General features: G+C 39.5%; 1 protein-coding gene across 7 annotated transcripts in view; it reads left to right on the top strand.

Moving 5' to 3' along the window:
• Positions 1-18,029, top strand: part of LOC121269562 (opioid-binding protein/cell adhesion molecule-like) — a 1,143,507-nt gene extending 1,125,478 nt beyond the window's left edge. For 5 of the 7 annotated variants that reach the window (XM_041174257.1, XM_041174254.1, XM_041174255.1 and 2 more), the window contains 2 exons: positions 10,205-10,240; positions 16,910-18,029. In XM_041174257.1, coding sequence (XP_041030191.1) covers positions 10,205-10,240; positions 16,910-17,013 — 140 coding nt within the window. In that variant the 3' untranslated portion in view covers positions 17,014-18,029. The remainder of the gene's footprint in view (positions 1-10,204; positions 10,241-16,909) is intronic. The other 2 variants (XM_041174256.1, XM_041174258.1) reach the window with 1 other exon arrangement.
• Positions 18,030-22,100: the final 4,071 nt, after the last annotated feature.

Raw genomic sequence — 22,100 nt, 5'->3', positions numbered from 1 at the left:
TTCCTCTTTATGTTGCTAGAACCATAGAAAAATTACGGTGCAGAAAGAGACCATTCAGCCCATTGTGTCTGCGCCAGCCAAAAAGAGAAAAAAGAAACTAGCCGCTTGTTTTAATCCCACTTTCCAGTACCTGGTCCATAGCCTTGCAGGTTACTTCAGATGCAGATCAAGGTACCTTTTAAATGAGTTGAGCATTTCAGCCTCAACCACAAACTTAGGCAGTGAATTCTAGTTGCCCACCACCTTCTGGGTGAAAAAGTTTTTCCTCATGTCCCCTCTAATCCTTCTGCCAATCTATGCCTTAAATCTATGCCCCTGGCATTTGACCCTCAGTTAGGGGAAACAAGTCTTTACTGTCTACCCTATCTAGGCTGCTCATAATTTTGTACACCTCAATTAGGTCGCCCCTTAGCCTCCTCTGTTCTAAGAAAAACAACCCTAGCCTATCTAATCTCTTCTCATAGCTGCAATTTTCAAGCCCTGAAAACGTTCTTGTAAATTTCCTCTGCACTTTCTCTAGAGCAGTTATGTCCTTCCTGTAATGCGGTGACCAGAACTGCACACAAAATTCCAGCTGTGGCCTAACAAGCGTTTTATACTGTTCCATTATTACATCCTTGCTTTTGTACTCAATACCTCACCCAATAAAGGAAAGCATTCTATATGCTTTCTTTACCTCCTTGTCCATTTGTCGTGCCGCATTCAAGGACCTGTGGCTACGCAACCCAAGGTCTCTTTCTTACTCAGCCCCTCTCAATAACTTCCCGTTTAATGAGTATTCCCTTACTTTGTTTGCCCTCCCCAAATGCACTACCTCACACTTTTCCAGATTGAACTCCATTTGCCACTTCTTCGCCCACTTAACTAAACCATTGATATCATCCTGAAGTCGACAGCTATCCTCTTCACTATCAACGACATGGCCAATTTTTGTATTATCTGCAAATTTCCCAATCATGCTTCCCACACTTTGATCTAAATCATTAATATATACAACAAACAGCAAGGGCCCCAATACTGAGCCCTGTGGAACACCACTGGAAACCATTTTCCATTCGCAAAAACATCCATCAACCATTTCCCTTTGTTTACCATCACTGCTCCAATTTTGGATCCTACCTGATACCTTCCCCTCTTTCCATAAGATCTCACTTTCCTGGCCAGTCTGCCATTATTCATTCACAGGATGTGGGCTTCGCTGGCTGGTCCAGCATTTATTGACCATCCTTAGCTGCCCTTGAGAGTGGTGGTGAGCTGCCTTCTTGAACCACGGTAGTCCTTATTGCCTTATTGAAATCCATGTAGACAACATCCACAACACTACCCTCATCAATCCTTCTTGTTACTTCCTCGAAAACGTCCATTACGTTAGTAAGACACGGTCTTCTCCTAACGAAACTATGCTGACTATCCCAGATCAATCTGTGCCTTTCTAAGTGACAGTTTATCCTGTCCCTCAGAATTGTTTCCAATAATTTGCCCACCACTGAAGTCAGACTGACCGACCTATAATTTTCTGGCCTATCCCATGCACCCTTTTTAGATAATGGAAAATATTCACAGGTCTCCAATCCTTTGGGCCCTCACCTGTATCTAGTGAGGATTAGATGAATAAAAGAACAATGATCCTCAGAGCATCCAATATTTCCTCCCTGGCTTCCTTCAACAGCCTGGGATACAATCTATCTAGTCCTGCTGATTTATCCACCTTCAAGAATGCCAGCACCTCCACTACTTCCTCTCTCACTATGCTTATTGTATCTAATATTTCACACTCCTCTTTAAATACAATGTCTGCATAATCCCTTTCCTTAGTGAAGACAGGGGCAAAGTACTCATTGAGAACCCTGCCCACAAGTTACCATGCATCTCTAATATCTCTGATAAGCCCTACCCTTTCCTTAGTTATTCTCTTGCTCTTAATGTATTGGTAAAACATCTTAAGATTTTCCTTAATTTTACCTGCCAATATTTTTCATATCCTCTCTTTGCTTTCTTAATTTACATTTTTACTTCACCCCTATACTTTCTATACTCCTCTAGGCTTTCTACTGTATTAAGTCTTTCTTTTTCTGCTTTATCTTGGCCTGTACGCTTCTGGATAAGTAGGGAGCTCTAGATTTGGCAATACCACCGTTTTTTTTCTTTGTAAGGACATGTCTACACTGTGCCCATAGGATCTCACCTTTGAATGCCTCCCACTGATTTGACAGTTTTTCTTGTAATAGCTGTGTCCAGTCCACTCTCGCCAGCTCAGCTCTCAGCTTTGTAAAATTTGTCTTCCCCCAATTTAGAATTTTTACTCCTGTTCTATCGTTGTCCTTTTCCATAATGATACTAAATCTAACTACATTATGTTCACTACCTTTAAAATGGTCCCCCACTGCTACTTCATCCACTTGCCCAGCTTAATTTCCTAAGACTAATTCTAGAATTGCGCCCCCTCTCATTGGGCTTGTTACGTGCTGGCTAAAGAAGTTCTCTTGAATACAATCCAAGAATTTTGTGGCCTCTGTGCCCTTCACACTGTTCATTTCCCAATTGATATTCGGGTAGTTGAAGTCCCCAACAATTACTGCCCTATTGTTTTTGTACTGAGAAATCTGTCGACATATTTGCTCTTCTAACTCCCTTCCACTATTTGGGGGTCTATAGTACACTTCTAGCAGTGTGGCTGCCCCCTTTTTATTTCTGAGCTCAGCCCACACAGCCTCATTTGATGCTTCATTTAGTAGATCATGCCCCCTCACAACTGTAATTGATTCTTTAATGCTACACCCTTTTAATAGCCCTCCCTATCCTGTCTGAAAACCCTATATCCAGGGATGTTGTGCTAACATTTTTGCCCCTCCTTAAGCCAAGTTTCCATTATAACGATGATATCATGCTGCCATGTGCCCTCAGCTCATTGGCTTTATTTACTATGCTCCTTGCATTTACATATATACTTTTTAACACTGCCAAATTCCTGTGTTGTGCTCTATTGAATTCTCACCTGAATCCTCATCTCTGCTGCAGAACATATGTGCCCAATTGGCATAACCTACCAACAGGACTTTCCAGAAAGATACGAAGCAAGTGTTTCACTGGCTCTTGAGCTGGCAGCTGCAACCAGCCCCCTCCCCCCCACCCCCCACCCCACCCACGCCTCGCTGCTACAAGATTCTGCCTATTGTCAGCTATCCAACCAGCACTGAAAGAGTTGGCCCAATTTAGTAGAATGTACTTCTACAAAGCTAATGTTCAGAAATGACATCAATGAAAACAAAGTACTGGACCGGGATGAACATTGTCCATGACATGCTTGTTGAAGGAACCTCCACAACTTGGCAGAATTGTTGCTTAATACCAGCAACAAGTTTCACTTTAAGTAAGTAAGACAAACTTCAAAAATGTTTTATTGTATAACTGATTTTTATTCTTGCCCTCCGACAAGCTGGCACCTGTGCTATCCTTGCCACCTACCTCACTGCGAGCAATCATGCCCAGTGTCTTACCACCTGCAGATTCCATCTGTAATCTATCCTTCAAGACAACACTGTGACAGGAAGGAATAGGGAGTATGATTCTAAGAGTAAATCAGCAGACAAGGTGATAGCTGTGTATCTGAATGCACATAGCATTCAAAATACAACAGATGAACTGATAGTGCAAATATGTAAGTATGATTTGATAGCCATTACAGAGACATGGCTGCAGGATGACATAGATTGGGACCGGTATATTGAAGGGTTCATGACATTTAGGAAGGACAGGAAGCTAGGAAAAGGTGGCGGGATGGCTCTGTTAATTAATGATGGTATTAGCAGAATAGAGAGGGACCTAAGTTCAGGAAACCAGGATGTAGAAGAGATTTGAGTAGAGATGAGAACTGATAAAGGAAGAAGGCACTCGTGGGAGTGGCGTAGAGGCCCCTTAATAGTAACAACATGGTAAAACAGAGTATAAGGAAGAAACAATGGGAGCTTGTCAGAAAGGTATGGCGATAATCATGGGAGATTTTAATCTACATATAGACTGGAAAAATCAAATGGGCAAAGGTAGCCTAGATGAGGAATTCATAGAATGTTTTCAGGATAGTTTCTTTAAACAGCATGTCCTGGATCCAACTAGACAGAAGGCTATACTAGACCTGGTATAAAAACACAAAATGCTGGAAAACTCAGCAGGTCTTGCAGCATGTATGGCGAGAGAAACAGCATTAACATTTCAAATCTGCACGACTTCTTCAGAGATAGGACGAATTAATAACCTCATAGTGAAGGCACCCTAGGTAGCAGCGATCATAATATGATTGAATTTTACATTCAGTTTGCAGGAGAGAGGAGTGGGTCCAAGACTAGTATTTTAAACTTCAATAAGGGCAATTGTGATGGCATGAAAGCAGAGCTAGCCAAAGTGAACTAGCAAATTAAGTTAAGGGATAGATCAATAGAGGTGCAGTGGCAGATATTTAAGGGGATATTTCAGGATGCAGCGAATAGATAAATTCCAACGAGAAAGAAACATTTCCAGAAGAGGATCCACTATCTGTGGTTAACTAAAAATGTTAAAAAATAGTATCAAACTTAAAGAAAAAGCACATAATTGTGCAAAGATGGGTGGCAGGTCAGAAGATGGGGCAGAGTAGAAAACACAGCAAAGAATGACTAAAAAATTAATAAAGAGGGAAAAAATAGAGTACGAAAGAAAGCTAGCTAGAAATATAAAAAGAAATAGTAAGAGTTTGTATAGATATTTAAAAAAGAAAAGTTAACAAAATGAGCGTTTGTCCTATAAAAAGTGAGTCTGGGAAATTAAGAATAGAAAATAAAGAGATGGCAGATGAATGTAACTCCTGTCTTCAAAAGGGATGGAGAAAAAAAGCAGGAAACTGCAGACCAGTTAGCTTAACATTTGTCATAGGGAAAATATTAGAAGCTATTATTAAATATGTTATAGCAAGGCACTTGGAAAAATTCCACGTAATCAGGCAGAGCCTACATGGTTTTATGAAAGGGAAATCAATGTTTAATCAATTTATTGGAATTCTTTGAAGAAGTAACATACACTGTGGATAAAGGGGAACAGGTGCATGTACTGTGTTTAGATTCCCAGAAAGCATTTCATAAGGTGACGAGTAGTGCGCCACATAGATCAATGCTGGGGCCTCAACTTTTTAAAATTTATATAAGTGACTTAGATGAAGGGACTGATGATGTGGTTGCTAAATTTGCTGATGACACGAGGATAGGTAGGAAAGTAAATTGTAAAGCATAAAGAGGCTACAAAGGGATATAAAAACAAAAAAACTGCGGATGCTGGAAATCCAAAACAAAAACAAAAACAGAATTACCTGGAAAAACTCAGCAGGTCTGGCAGCATCGGCGGAGAAGAAAAAAAACATCAACTCTTTTCTTCTCCGCCGATGCTGCCAGACCTGCTGAGTTTTTACAGGTAATTCTGTTTTTGTTTTTGTTACAAAGGGATATAGATTGGTTAAGTGAGTGAGCAAAGATCTGGCAAATGGAGTATAATGTGGGAAAATATAAAACTGCCCACCTTGGCAGGAAAAATAAAAATGAAGCATATTAACTAAATGATCAGAGATTGCTGACCTCTGAGATGTGGATGGATCCAGGTGACCTAGTGCATGAACTGCAAAAGACTAGAACACAGGTACAACAAGTAATTTGGAAAAATAATAGAATATTATCATTTATTATGAGGGGAATTTAATATAAAAGCATACTTCAGTTATATAGGGCATTGGTGAGACCACATTTGGAGTACTTGGACAGTATTGGTCTCCTATTTGAAGGAAGGATGTAAATATCTTGGAAGCAGCTCAGAGAAGGTTTACTAGACTAATATCTGGAATGAGAGGGTTGTCTTATCAGGAAAGGTTGGACAGGCTAGCCTTTTATCTGCTGGAGTTTATAAGAGTAAGAGGTGACTTGATTGCAACATATAAGATCCTGAGGGATCTTGACAGGGTGGATATGGAGAGAATGTTTCCTCTTGTGGGAGAATCTAGAACTAGGGGTCACTGTTTAGAAATAAGGGATAGCCCATTTAAAACAGAGATGAGGAGGAATGTTTTCTCCTTAAACTCTTCCTTAAAAGGCAGTAGAAGCAGAGTATTTTAATGTTTTTAAGGGATTAGATCCTTGATAAGCAAGGCGGTGAAAGTTATCCAGGGTAGGTGGGAATGTGGGGTTGAGGTTACAATCATATCAGCCATGATCTTATTGAATGATGGAGCAGGCTTGAGGGGCTGATTGGCCTAGTCCTCCTAATTCATATGTTTGTACATTCATATGTAAGGCCTCTCAGCCTTTTTACTTCTTAGTATCCCCTTCCATATTACAAAATTCCACAGACCCCTGTAACACAAGTATTTTTCTGTATAAAAATCAGTTATACAATTAAACAGTTTTTTGTTGTATTTGTTTTACTTACTTGATGTGAATGTGGTGTTAAGCAACAATTCTGCCAACATGTGAAGGTCTCTTCAACAAGCATCCGTGCATTTTATGGTCAATGTTCATCCTGGTTCAGTACTTTGTCTTCTACTAACAGAATGCTGTCGTCAAGCCAAAAAGATGTTCTTCCTATCACACAAATAAGTAATGTGCTATATAAATTTGCTGGTGTGATGCCAGGTATGTACGCTGTACATCCCAACAACTGGGGGATCGTATCAAACGGCACATCACTTCAGCTGTTTGCAACAGGCAAAGTACTGACTGTACTCAAACAACCAACCTGTGTTTGCACAACTCAGAAATAGTGTCCAATGTTAGATGTGATCCTGTGATTGGACAACACTTACCAAATAATCCTGATTGTGCCAAGAATTACACTGACAGCAAATTTAACATTATCACTCAGGCTTGCAATGTAGCTCATTTAGGCATGCTAGAAGCTATCTATATTCACATGCACAGGGCCCTGTTCTTTGCAAAAAGAAAGAACATATCCACCCATTGCATATCCACCCATTGCACCTTTTTCAACTAAACAAAAGCTTAGAGCAGCCATTCCCTGGTTCATTCCGCATGGCAATGCCTTGACCAATCAGTGTTGAACTGCTTTGTTTGAATTTAAACAAGCTTGGCAGTTAACTGTTCCTGAGTACATTCTCCATGGCATTGCCTTGACCAATTACAGTCCACTTACCAATCAATCAGCACCCTCTTATTACTGTATAAATTGTTGTTCCCTTTGATATTTGATATTCTTGTGAATCTGTCCTGATGAGTGCAAGATGAAAAGTTTTTACAGCATGTCAATTTTTTTCAGCAGTGGCCAATAATTGCCCACTTAAGAACCTCAGTTGCTGGCAGGGTGGGAAGGCCATTCATGAGTCTTCCTGTCACAGAATTAATCAGAGTGGAGGCGGGAAGGTGACAGGGTCCCTACCCACCACCCACTTGCCTGATTAAATGCCCCCAGTCCTGTCCACCAAACTCACCACAGGAGAGGACACAAGATTTCACCCAGTGTGTCCAACATGTGAGACGTGCAGCAGGACTAAGCATATGAGGGTCAGTTGAAGCATACAAATGTTAGATACGAGGCCTAATCGATAGAAATTGTTGATAGGTGAATGATGGGGATGTAGTGATTTGAATAGTGCTTAAGGCTACTGATACAATTGGTAGGGTATGACATTTGAAAAGGCATCCACTGAACCTGACCATGTGAGGTCATTGAACTTCTTGTGGAAATGTATCCTTGAGGTCCTTGAGGCTTGACTAGTGGCATTGATCTCCTTGGCTATTTACTGTCACTGCCTTTTGACCATGCATTTAGAGAGCCTTCTTGCCCCCTGTGGTTTGGGGTCATCACACCTTTTCCACCAAGAAAGGAGTATATGTCATGGCCCCATATCTACATGAGCAAAAAAATAAGCAGGTTTGGCATGGGTTACTGGAAAATGATAAAACTATAAAATAAACAATCTATTCTCAGGTTTCTGTCCAATTCCAAAATGGCAACACATTGTTTGTGTGTTTACAGCCAAGATCTTCCACATCTGTATTCCTAGCTAGGCCGCATTGGGAAATTCTACTGCGGAGTGGGTGATCTAATTTCCCAATAATTACTTGTTCTACATGAATTCCACTGAATAAATCCTTCCATCGTTATATTGATCCTCATCCTCCTCCAGATTGGGTAAAGAGAAGCATGAACTGTTGAATCATGGATAAGCCCATGGTTATTATTGAGCCACCAAGAACTTGACTGAAACTGTCCCAAACTCAGTTCGTGTTAGCCTCCAGACAAAAAAAACTCTCAGAGCGTCAATTAGTCTGGATTCAAACATAGGTCCCAAAGACGAAAGGACATGTACCAGCCCTTTGTACCACCATACTTCCTTGTATTCATGCTGTGTTTAACATTATTCTAAAATGCAATTTAAAAATAAAAACTTTTATTTTCTATTAAGAACATCTCTAACTTATCTTTGAGCAAAAGAACAAGTTATATAACTGCCATCAATCCATTTGTCAACTTGGTAAAGATTTGTACTAGAAATTCAGGAGTCCAATATCATTAGGTCCAGTGAGCAGGAGGTGATCCAACATAACCATCTCATATTTTAACCATGGTAGTACTTCAAACAACTGAGTCAACTGGGCAATGGAAGTTACACTGATTTAGTATAGAACACGGAGCAGCTACAAGAAAAACGTGTTTTATGTATGTTGAGGTTGCAATTCCATTTTATTTGTAGAGAAATACACGCTGTCTAGCTAAGTATATCATTTGACCATTCATCTAGATTTCACCATTAAAGAAAATGAAGTTGGTTCAAGCTCAAAATGCAATTAATAGCACCTGCAGTGCAGTTTGTTTAAATTTAAATCAAAGTTTGTGCTGACGAAAGGTTAAACGTTCGGAATGATTTTAACTACATGGCATCTGGAAGTTGAACATAGATGAAATAAAAGATCTGATATGTGAACTAACAATTCTTGCAAACGCTGCTGTCTACTGCTTCGAGCTTTGCTGTTTATTGTTTGCACCATTTACATTGATAATATTACAATCATCTTTTTAATGATTTGTCATAGTGAAAGAATTATATAGTTGCATATGAAACCTCCTTTTGTTAATTAATCCATAGCATTATGGGTAATGATTTTGAATAAATCCAAAATCTACTTTTTCTATTGACAAATCTTCATAATATCTTCAGCCTGAATTCATACATGCTTCTTGAATTGAATATCCAGTTTATTAGATATTGCTATATCAGTCCTGAGAAGTCAATATGCACTCTGGGCTTAAGACTGTTGAGACCTTCCATCAACCTATCTTCCAACAACCACATACAGCCCTGAGTTCCTGAAATCAATTTGCTCTAACAATCCACTTGCAGGGAAAGGAACTTTTCAAGAACCCATAGTTAGAATGATCAGCATAATTAATGCTGCAGTTTAACCTGCCAGCCCTTAAAAAGTTCCTTTATACTCGAGTGATGTAAAATGGTTTACAGAATTTACACTGCTAATGAGAATTGTACCAACTCCCCTCCTGCTAAAGACTTTCTGCTAGAGGTTCTGGACAGGAGGCAGCTTTGACTGAACACTTCCAAAAGAGAGATCAGAACTTTCTCCAGTGTTCAATACTTAGATGGTGATTGTGTCCCTCAGTCAAACCTCAATTACTTTGCTAATGTTATAATGAATTGAATCCTAAAATGAGCCATGAATGCTCTGGTTCGGGCAATACCAGGTCAATGTTGTTGGGTTCCACAATCCACAGACGGACCATTGGAAGAGCTTCATGATCCAAGGCTGCTTGACAGGCTGGTCTCACTGAGGAAAGACTGCAACATAGGCTGTCTACAACTGATTGGTGTCTCTATCCAGGCATACAATCTACGTAGAGAGTACTTAGATGGGTTGATGCCAAAGTGTTAGTGATTTTTCGTTCATTTTCACTTCCAGGGCACATGGAGGAATGGGGTCGGTTGCTCTTATTTTGTCTACTTCACCTGAAGCACCTGTAATAATTTCATGCCAGGCCACCCTTTGTAACACTGGACCTTCGATTTCAGACTGCATGTATTCTGATCTGGATTTAGCACACAGTGCATCACGTGACTAACACTGAAATCCTGTATTGAAGTTTCCTCCACACTCTTGTTGCAACTTAGTTTACATTTAAATTGTTCATCATAAGCTTTTTGCTTTCTTCAATTTTTTTTTAGAAGAGAAAACTTCTACAGTTCTTGCAAATTGGAAAGGTTTGTAAAATTAAAGAAAAATTAAAAATGCATGAAACAAATTATAACTGCACTACAACTTAACAGTCTCTGTGAGTCCTACAGAATACTAAACTAGATGCTGGTGTTCAAGCAAATAAATTAACCCATTAACCCAAAGAAATTGGTCTTCAGTACCAGTACTGTTGTTGCCTCTTTACAGCTTCTAAATAAATTTCCTCCATTAATTAATTCCCAGTATCCAGATCCCTTTAAAATGTCTGTTGCTTTGTAGTGTTTCCATTCATCTAGTTCAATTAGCACAGTTGTAGTGACCTGGTTTAGTTGTTTAGTTTTGTTGTGCTGAATGCATTGTAAACATGTGCATGTGTGTGTTTAAACTTTCATCAATAGCTTTGGACCATTTCAAATTGTACACTGAAATACTCAGTATATGCATTGTGATATGATGCTTTTTGGAACATTACTTTGAAAATATTTGCTCTTGGAAAAGAATACAGCCCAATCCCTGGTAAGATCAACCTAGAACGCCCAATCATCTTGAAGGAGAAGAGTGATCTTGCCAGACGTGATTCGGTCATTAAAATGTATTTTTCAGATGTTATATGATAGAAACATTATTTTTAAGCTCAGATTCAGGCCTGTGTTCATAGGTTGAATTTGACCATGTTGGATGAATAGAAACACATGATAAAATTTATGGCTCAGAAATTGCAATAAAAATTGTCATATTCACAGTGCATGCCAATATAGATCCGTTAAAAAAATAGTAGTTTGTGGCGACAAAATTGCAAATTGCCACAAATTGCTGGATAATTTGTGCTGCTCCATTGTTCATTTCTAAAACCAGGAGCTGGGCATAAATCTTCCCATTGATATTAACTGATTGTCAAGAAATTGCTGGATTTGCATTGTAAATTTGAAATTCTTTCCTTATTTTTCTTTTTTGTGCATTTTCTATCTCTCTCAATCTATTCTCTCTTCCCCTCTGTTTCTCTTTCTGTACTTTAATTAACCCTAATCCCTTCTCTATCATTGGCTTTGATTCATTTTCTACCCATTAATTTCATTGTTTGAGGTGATGGAACATTGGACCTTACATTTACAAGGTTCTGGATGACCTTGCTGCACTTTTATCAATTTGCATTTCCAGCAGTTTGCAGTGTAAAAATTATATAATTTGAAGAGTGAGATGAAAAATCCAATTTACAGTGCTTGCCCCAAGGTGCAACATTCAAGCAAATGCTGGGCCATTGTAGCATATGGGTTACTGGCTTTGAAATTGAGCTGTGGGGCAATAGGCCCCAGTGCTTATTTCATTCTCCTTCCACAAAGAAAGCACACATGATCTTATTTACCATCAGTTTATTTGCTTTATTTAAATATTTTGATGTCTCTGCTGTACTAGCAGAAAGAGGAATTTCAGATGAACATTATGTGCATTTGTACCTATTGCTACCACAGCATAGTTTCGAAGCCCCTGTGATTAGCACTTTAATGCTAAATAATCTTGGCTGTTTGTCAGATTTTTGCACCTTTCCATTTCGTGACACGAATAACTCTTGTTACTTTTTTGTCTTCATAGCCTATCAGTAAAACAGAGATTCTTCTTTCATTCTGTGTTTTAAGGCTAGTGTATGAAGATAAAACACAATGACTGAAAGTGCTATTGTAGTTTATCACTCTGTAAAGCAGCTTGTCAATAGCTATCTTTTTGATAATGTGGTGAGAATGCATTTACACAATAACATTCTAGATTGTGGGTTCAACAGAAATATCTAGTAGTCGTTTAATAGTGACAAGATAATTTAAACAAAAGGAAGGAACATGACAGTAAAGCAGGAATAAAAGTAGTCACTGGAATGCTCTTGAGGGTGCATGAAAGAGACAGTATCATTTTGGAGAGACTGCAGTAAATTAGTCGTCATAGGTACCATGAGCCTTTTCTACTGTGTCATCCTTCCTGTTAGCTGTGACTATACCTGGCCATTGTCAGTCTCTATTTATGTTTTCCATAACACAGTTACATAATTTCAATGAGTGCTCTTAAATATATGATCTCATTGGTTGAACCTTGAATTCATATGAAAGGGAAGCCTTACTGACTGAACAGCAATATCTCACAGGAAGATACTCAGGGATCCAAGAGCTTTTTGGCTAGACTCTTCCCCTGATTGGAAGGGGAAGAATCTCATTGTTTAGAGAGCATTAACTACCAATTAATTGAATAACAATCATCTGATGTCAAAGTTGCAGGAGCCCTTTGGGATCAGCAAGTTTAACAAAGAACAAAGAAAAGCACAGCACAGGAACAGGCCCTTCGGCCCTCCAAGCCTGCACCGATCATATTGCCCGTCAGCTAAAACATTTTGCACTTCCGGGGTCCGTATCCCTCTATTCCCATCCTATTCACGTATTTGTCAAGCTGCCTGTTAAACACCACTATCATACCTGCTTCCACTACCTCCTCTGGCAGCGAATTCCAGACACTCACTACTCTCTGCGTAAAAAACTTGCCCCGCACATCTCCTCTATAGTTTTCTCCTCTCACCTTAAATCTATGTCCCCTAGTAATTGACTCTTCCACCCTTGGAAAAAGCTTCTGACTATCTACTCTGTCCATGCCATTCATAATTTTGTAAACTTCTATCAAGTCGCCCCTCAATCTATTTAGTTCCTAAGACTGCAAAGGTTTTATTTGAAGATAATTTTAGCAAAAGGAAATTGCATTATTGTAAATATTAATCTAGCTAATAAGCCAATATTTTCTGATGTACAGCAGAGAAAAACTAGGTGTTTTACCCCAGGGAGAGAAGAAAAATTTAGAGTTGTTTCAGGTCAACTCTTGTACAGCAAATGGTGGCTATCTTAAATGCATGATTCTGAAATAATTTTTGAACTGGAAATGATGCATGGTATCCAAAGATAGATAGAAAATGAAGCTAATTTTATTTTTCAAAATGCTATTCATAGTGGATCTTTATGCCACTCAAGTGCCAGGCAATAACCATTTACAACAAGAGAGAATCTAACCATCTCCCCTTGAGATTCAATGGCATTACCATCACTGAATACTCCACCATCAACGTCCTGGGTGTTACCATTGATCAAAAATTGAAGTGAACCAGCCACAGAAATAACTGTAGCTACAAGGCAGGTCACAGGCTGGGAGTCTGCTATGAGTAACTCACCTCCTGACTACCCAAAGCTTGTCCACTATCTACAAGGCATACGTCAGGAGTGTGATGGAATACTCTTCACATGCCTGAATGGGTGTAGATCTAATAACATTTGAGAAGCTTAACAGCATCCAGAACAAAGCAACCCATTTTATTGGCACCCCATCCACCATCTTTAACATTCACTCCCTCCATCACTAGTGCACAGTGGCAGCTGTGTGTACCGTCCACAAGATGCACTGCAGCAACTTACCAAGGCTCCTTTGACAGCACCTTCCAAACGTACAAGCTTAGGGCAGCAGGCACATGAGGACATAACTACCTGCAAGTTCGCCTCCAAGCTTCACATTACCATGACTTGGAATAATATCATTGTTCCTTCACTATCGCTGTGTCAAAATTCTTGAATCTATTACCTAACATCACTGTGGGTGTACCTACATCTCAAGGACTGCAGTGCTTCAAGCAGAGGGCTCACCAGCACCTTTATCACGGATAATTAGGGATGGGCAATAAATGCTGGCCTTGCCGATGAACAAAATGAAATAAATCTCTTTGGAGTAGAAATTTGCCATTGTTAATCACACAAAGCAAGCAGTATCTTGTAGGCCACCTGTTAAATGCCCAAGTTGAGATTCTGCTTCATTGAAGTCAGTGGGACTTAATATTGAGCGTAGAATAAAACAGTGGCTGCTGCAATACCACCTATTTGATGCTACCACCAAAAATGCAGTTCTACTTTTTTGCGCTTTCCTATGGAAATGCCAACAAATGTAAACAAGCTTGTGACAAAAAGATATGTATTGCTATTACATCACAGTCTCTCCCTTACTTTCTGCTTGCCTCAGTGAGGGAAGTCACGGACTTGTGTTCCGGTTTGTTCAATCCACCATTGCAATTAAACACTCCCAGGTTCACTATAGCAGAGATTGGGTGGCAGGTAGAGTTTCCTCCTCCCCAATCATTTTCCTTAATAGAAGGAGTCTAAGCTGCAACCTAACTGCCCTGAACACTGCAAATCTGTCCTTTGCAATCTAAGCAACTTATTTGCTGATGTGTCTTGTTTGAATGCCCTGGATCTGAAAGTTTAAAAAGGGATGTTCTGACTGGATAATTAAAATGTCAAGATTAGATACTATCAGCACCTATTAAAATTAACGGGAACATGGATTTGAACATTATGGGCAGAATTTTCTCTTCAGTGTGCGGGGGCGGGCCCCGCATGCCGACACATGGTCACGTCGGGCGTGCGTCCCGATGTCACCGCGCATCACTCCAATCTTTCGGCGGCCGCCGCACGCCGGAGTCGGCTGCGCACCCATTGAACTGTCAAAGGCCTGTTAAGGCCATTAATGAACCAACTTAGGCAATTAACAGAGCTGCCTGTCCAACCTTAAGGTCGGCGGGCAGGCAAAGAGCCCAAGCGGCCTTCATGTTTTACGTGAATCCTCATCCACGGGTGGAATGAGGTTTTATTAAATAAAAAAGTTTTGGATCATTCATAAACATGTACCAGCTCATGTTACACTATCACATGAGGGGATATGTCTGAATAATTTTATTTTTTCTTTTTCTCCAACTTTAAAACTGAACTTATCTCCCTGAGGTAGCTCCGTGCCTCAGGGAGATTTCTGCGTCTTTTGCATACATGCTGAGAGCTACCAGGCATGTGTCACACTAGGTGGGCCTTAATTGGCCTCCTATGTAAAATGGTGGCACGTGATTGGCTCCGTGCCCACTCCCGACTGGCCGGCCCGAAAGGCAGAAGATTCCGCCCTATGTGTTTCCCTCAAGATTTATAGGTATCCCACCACGATACAAAATGTGGACAACCCTGCTTTAAGCCAAATCCCAGCAGATCACTGGCTACTATATCAATGCGAATGTTCATTGTGTCCACATGAGTCATTCTCACTGTAAGTCAGAAAGAGTTTTAAAATAGGAATGTTTCAGCTAAACACTGTTGCAGCCTAATTCTGACTAGCACCAAATTTTGAAAAATACCCTAAACAATTCGCTCCTTCCTATTCCCAGCCTCCTCCTTTGATAATGCTTTTCTAAAACTTGCCAGTAAAACCTAATACAAAAATAGTCATTTGGTAGTACAGAACTTGAGTATTGCTGAAAAAAGAGCTATGTCTAAGCTTTTCATCTTGCGCTCAGTAGGACAAAAGTAAGACCAGTGTAAGGGGAAGACAACAATTTCTACTGTATATGAAGAGAGTGCTGATTGGTTGCCAAGTGTCGTTTCTATGGAGAATGCAGCAGTGGTGACTGACAGTTAACTGCTAAGCCTTGTTTGAAATTTAAACCAGGCAGCTAGACCCTGATTGGTGAATGCGTTGACCTGAGGAATGAGCCAGGAATGACATAACTTATTTTGTTTAGCTGAAACAGGTGAAATGTATGTACATGTTCTTTCTGTCTGCTAGTAATGTGGCCTTGTCTATTAACAGGTGAAGCTAGTTGTTTCACTCTGCCACTATTCAGTAGCAACATGAGTAGTATTCGCCACTAACAAAATGCTGCCATCAAGCCAAAAGACCTTCTGCCTATAATACAAATGAATAATGTGGTATATGAATTTCAGTGCCAGTGTGATCCCAAAGATTGACGGATCATATCAAACAACATGTCCCAGCAGCTGTTCACAATAGCAGGGTACAGATCGTACCCAACCAGCCCATGCTTGCAAAACTCAAAACGCAGTGTCCAACATTAGATGTGATTCCACGATTAGACAACATTTGCTGAATAATCCTCAATGTGCTAAGAATTACACTGACAACCAATTTAAGATTGACAGTCAGCTTACAGTGTGTATTTGCATGTACTGGAAGCTACATATATTAATACACAGGACCCGGTTCTTTGCAGACAGAAAGAATATGTGCATTTGTTTTGCCAGTTTCAGCTAAACAAAGTAAGTGACAGCCATTCGCTGAGTCATTCCTCAGGGCAATGCCTTGATCAGTCAGGGTCAAGCTGTCAGGTTTAAATTTCAAACAATGCTTGGCATTTAACTGTCAGTCAACATCAGTGGTGCATTCTCCATGGCAATGCCACTTGCCAACTAATCACTCTCTTCACATACTGTATAAATTGTTGTTTTTCCCTTATATTGGTATTCTTGCGAGTGTCCTGATGAGCGTGTGATGAAAAGCTTAGACATGTCTCTTTTTTTCATCAATACTAATGCAAAAATAGTAAATTGTGGTAAATTTAAATGCATTTGACTGAGGGAGCTATGTTTAGTATGCCATTTTCATTTCATTTGCATCTTTACAGAGAAACCAGTCTGATACAACTGCAAGTGTTATTCCGGAGGTGAGAGGCAGCACAGTAAACAGTTCTCCTAGAGGATACTGTCTCTTAATATTAGTGACTTCATAGGTTTCAAGCACCTCTCAGTTGTATTTCAGGGTCATTGTAAGCTACAATTTTCAGCATTGTGATCTTCAAAACATAACCTGCATCACTAAGCTGGTAATATGTGCTTGTCCATTTACAGATCGAGGAGCAGTGCTCGATGGGAACAACAGTGCTTCTGGAGGAATGACTGCTTCACTATGGCTACTGGTGATACTCTTCGTCCACTTCCTCTTCAAATTTTGACGTGGCACGGCGCCATTGAACAGCGCACTGCCTCTAACCCGAACAGAACAAATAAACTTTATCCTGCACAGGTTGTGCACAGGCTGTAAAACATCGCGTATAGGTTCTGTGCTGACAAGTATTTGTTTTTGTGAGTCCATACTGGTATTTCCCCTCTGTTGGCTGCAGGGCGCTGGTGCATAATTGCTGTCAAAACTGTTAGTTCAGTTACTGTTGATTTTCCATTTTTTAATCCTCCATGTTTTAGCTGATGTAGTGTTGACATATTTTATGCTTTCAATGATGTTTATTTATGCAGGTACTCCTCATCAACCTTTCCCTCACATACGTAAAGCTGTCTGTGGTTTTACTGGGTGGATGATATACTTTACCTGTATACTATTCGTAGGCTACCAGATAAATAATGTAATATGCCTGTAGACCATTGGCTAATTAACAGGTGGATTGTAGCCCATTGGCTGGCTAAGCAAACATCTAGCAGATAAGCTGCACACTTATAACTAAAGGGGCAGTTTTGCATTAAAGTTTAAGGATCTTTATCTTAGAGCAATTCTATTCCAGAAGTATTTCTCACTAACATTTAGGCCCATATTGACTATCGCCATCATATATAAATTGTGGAAAACTAATAAAATTGTATATGTCATGTACGTTAAAGTAAATATATAACTCTTTAGTTTCCATTTGATTGTGTATTATGTGTGCACATAACCATAATTCTGCACTTTGAGTCCAATATACTTATAAGATTTGCTGAAGGCTTTTCCTGTACTGCACTGGAACTGGGCCAAAATTAACAACCGATCACAAGAGAAAGAGAGGGCCATTTGAAATGCATTCTGGGAAGGTCTTTTTAGCAAACTGTGTATTTGGTGTCTCCTAGTTTATATGTTACTAGTTTCTGAAAAGGGAAGCCATGTGATTGCTTAAAGCTGCAGTATCCCTTTTATTTTGTTGGCATGATGCATTTCTATAAGAACAAATTAAATGTATACAATGGTACCCGTTAAAAACTATTTCTGGCTATGTGAGATTTTGTTCTAATTACTTTTTGTCGCGGAAGTTAGCTGGAATGATTCTAGAATAGACGCTGCAGGTTTTGCACTTCAGATGTTTGCCGCTGTTTATTTTAATTTCCAGCCGTAATCATTTACTTTTCATTGTTTAAAAACCCGTGGGGTTGACAGTGTAATTAATTGTTTTGTTCAGCAATCCTCAGGCGGCAGCTTATTGTGTACTCAGCTGACATAGGTCTTTCCACAAGATATCAGATCCACGAGTGCTACGTAACAGTAATTGTTTCTTCCTTTAAAATGTTACTGTGTCATAGAGCAACTGAGCAGATTCCAGTACTAGAGAAGTTATAATCAGCTTTAATGAGAAATGGGAAGTATGGTATTGGCATGAACTGGGAGGTAATAGGGAAAAAGGGTTTTGCTAATATTATCCTGGAGCAACCTTAGTGTTGCAATCTTTCCAATTGATGAAGCTGCTGAATGAAATCAGTTGTGTTGGTTTTAAACTTTCAAAATTGAGGCACTGTATTGGTATATTCTGATGATATACTTGAGAAATCTTACATAAACTTCATACATCCTTTGGGGTAAGAGGTAAGATGTTGTCGGGAAATAGTGTGCTGGCTAAGAATCAACAAGAACACTTAAGGTTTTGGTGATATGGAGTTCCCTCCATTGCTGGAATTGGAACTCCTGACACATCAAGTGGACCAAGTGTACCTCTCACCACCCTGCAAACCTTCCTGGTTTAAAGTATTAACTGCAAGACCCAGTGTTTGCTTCTGAAGTGTAAAACCAATGTGCACTGCAAATTATTTCAATATTTTCTAAATTTAATAAGCAAAAAAAATCAACTTACATCTTATCAACCAATTTTTAACCCTCTTACACCTTTGAGTTGGAAAGTTTCACAGGAAAGTGAATCCAGTACAGTGTCTCTAGAATCAGTGTTGCCTATGTTTAAGCTTAAGCTATCTTGAAGAAATATCATCAAGCTTACAGAATTAAACAGACAACGCATAAGAATGGTAAAGTATATTTAAATTTACTTCCAAATTTTATCTTAAATTTAATCTACATTTGACAACCTTATTAATTTGGTTATTTCAGACCCATGAAGAAACTTTGAGCCATATAAAAATTGCTAATCAAATTCTAATACAGGATATAATTACTAGTGTTCTCTGATATTATTTGCTTCAGTTCTTTGAGGACAGAAGAGTTTTCTTTGACTTTCTGAGCCACAAACGTGTCTTCGTCACATGTTAAGTGGCTTTTTGCATTGGAAAAGGGAACAATCCTGAATGTTGTGAAATGCAATAAACCAAGGTACATGAGGCAAACTGTGCCTGCACAGTGAAATGAAGGAAGTTAGAATTAAACTAGACAGCCTTTTTTTTGGTAAGTTAGTTCACATTTTCTGCTATTCCTGTTTTTGACATCATCCTGCACCCCAAAATAGCCCCCCACCCAGCTTAAAGGACAAGCCAGACACCAGCTTCCAGGCCACTGTCAAAGCCACTTTGTAACTAATGATTAGTTACCCAGGCATGCTATGTACTGATGCTTCCTCTGGTCAAGTGCCCCAACAATTCTTTGCGACAACAGTAGGGTTGGGATTAAGAATTACATGTACTGACTCTCCTATCAATCCATTGTGCCTTTAGGAAAAGAGTTTCATCTAAAATCTATCTTTTCAGTATCGCATCTGGCTTCTGGTTAACTTCAACACTCTCAGCTCCTGTAAATTTGGGAGATAATTCAGAAAAAAACAGCCTTTGTATCAGAATGTAGCTGTCTTTCATTGGACCTGAACCCTCCTGTTGCTGACTATCAATAAATGGAGTTCATGTTCATAAGGAACCCCTTAATAAACTTCAGTTACCTTTAGGTATGTAAGGAGCAGGTACCCAAACCCAACTATAATTATTTACAACAACACCTAAGTTCTAAATTAGAGCCTTTTTAACAGAGAAACCTTTAATAGTGCCACTCACTGCTACTCCTAACACTATCATCTCTCAGCACATGTTGTTGAACTCAGTTGGAACATGTTCAGTAGGAGAGAGAAAAATTCATGCAGCTACTATCGGTCAGTCTGTTGTTTAGGTTCTTCTAATTTGCAAAGTTTTTAGGAAATCTCCTTCTGACTTTCATCGAATTTGGTTATCCTATGAGTTGTTTCCTTGAAGATTTCTGAAGCAAAATATCCATCCTTAATTTTTGCATCATTCTTATGTACTCTTCCCCTTTAGGTTGTTAGATTTATTGTCCTTTGTTTTTAGTACAATGTTTCTCGAGGTGGTACCCATTCATTTTCTCAAATATGACACCTTACAATGCATGCCATGCAACTGCAATCATGTTTCTGTACTTGTTGAAGAAATTTAAAAACTCAAAACTTATTTTGGAGATGCTTATTGCCCTATAGTCCTCAGTGGATTAATATATAGTTAATATTTTGGATAATTTTCGGAATAAGTTCCATCAGCTGTCTCTGACTTAAGAAGCAGCATGAAGACTAGTAACAGGTAGAACGATCTAGGGAGAAGGCAAGACTTTTACGGCATTCATAGCAGTATTGAAATAAAATGCCAGTTGTTTTACAGGTGCAGTTGATTCCCTGCTAGAAAAAATGTTGGCCAAAGGTTCTTTCCATCTGTCATGTTCATCAGACTTGATTGAGATTTATTCTCCATTGTATCAGCATAAGGTAGCAAGATGCTCTGTTTCAATGAAATTGACATAGTGTTTAAATTCTACTTGATTCAGTCACCAGCTCCACAGCAGTTGTGGAGAATTCCTCAGGTCTGGCAGCCCCAATCTTCCCACTAAAGTGAATTCATGACTGGGATTCTCAAGGAGCAAAGGCGCAAGTTGCAAATGTCACTGTTTTTTGTAATTTTTCATCAACTTTGATTTAGTGTTTTGCTCATAGCTGCTAATCTGTAACTGTGGGCAAGAATAAGTCCCGGGGTACTCACATAATTACATAGTGCCAACTTTAAATTCACTTTTCCAAGAACTTATTGAATTTTCTACAGTTTAGTAGCGAAAGGCACTGTTTGATGATACACTGAGTTATACAGATGAGAAAGCCTAAAGTTAAACTCTGAAGCTCTGCTTCATTATCTAATCTCATAAGGACAGTGATTTACCTCAAAATCAATGCACTTTGACCTTTGAGGGGAAAGTCAGCCCAGGCTCTCATTCCTGTTTATTATCAGGTGCCTTGTGATGAAAATTGTACTGAGAGAAACAGCATCAGTTCACCTGTGATACACTCCAAGGTTACTGACAATTTATCTAGAATTACATGAGGAACGATGAGATATTGGACGTCTGCTGGCATCAGTCGAATTATTTGACAGTCGAGCTCAGCACTTTCAGCAGTGGAGGGAAGAGAACTGATCAGGGGAGGAAAAAAACTATAGAGAAGAATTACCTGGGCTGTGGAAATGCAGATCTTTTTCATTATTTAATGGTCCAAACAGCCTCCATGATTTTTTTGGACACTTAGATTTTTATTATTACTGCGATTGGAAATTACTTTCTCAGACTTTAAAAGCATTTCTGAAAATGCTGTAAATTAAGAATTGTTTTGTGTGGGAGTGCAGCCTTTGTTATGCTAAATTTAAGCAGATGATACATGGTAGAAATTTTTAGCCATGATTTCTCGCTGTACTTGCCCGATGGAAACCAGGCATGTGGATACTTCAAATCACGTTAGTCACCAGCCCTGGAGACCCTAGGTGAGCTGAGCAGGCACAGTCGGCAGGATCCTCCTTAATGTATACATGTCAGGACCTGACTGCGATTTTAACTCAATGGCATGAGTGGCAGTGTGTTTCCTGCCAATCAAGCAGAGATACACATCAGGGTCAGAAGAGGTGCAAAAGCCCAGTTCTTGTTTTCACATTGTTTTACTTTCCTTCTGGGGCCAGGTGGAGCAGAAGTGTTCTTGCTGAATCATACAGGCAAAACCTAGACCTCCCCTGGCGCAATCTTGCCCCCGTCTGTTGATCACACAATCATTGCGGAATGCCATGGTAGCTGATCCTATCATTGCTC

Source organism: Carcharodon carcharias, chromosome 25 (assembly GCF_017639515.1).
Source record: "Carcharodon carcharias isolate sCarCar2 chromosome 25, sCarCar2.pri, whole genome shotgun sequence".
NCBI lineage: Eukaryota > Metazoa > Chordata > Chondrichthyes > Lamniformes > Lamnidae > Carcharodon > Carcharodon carcharias.
This window is presented reverse-complemented; position numbering and strand designations above follow the sequence as displayed.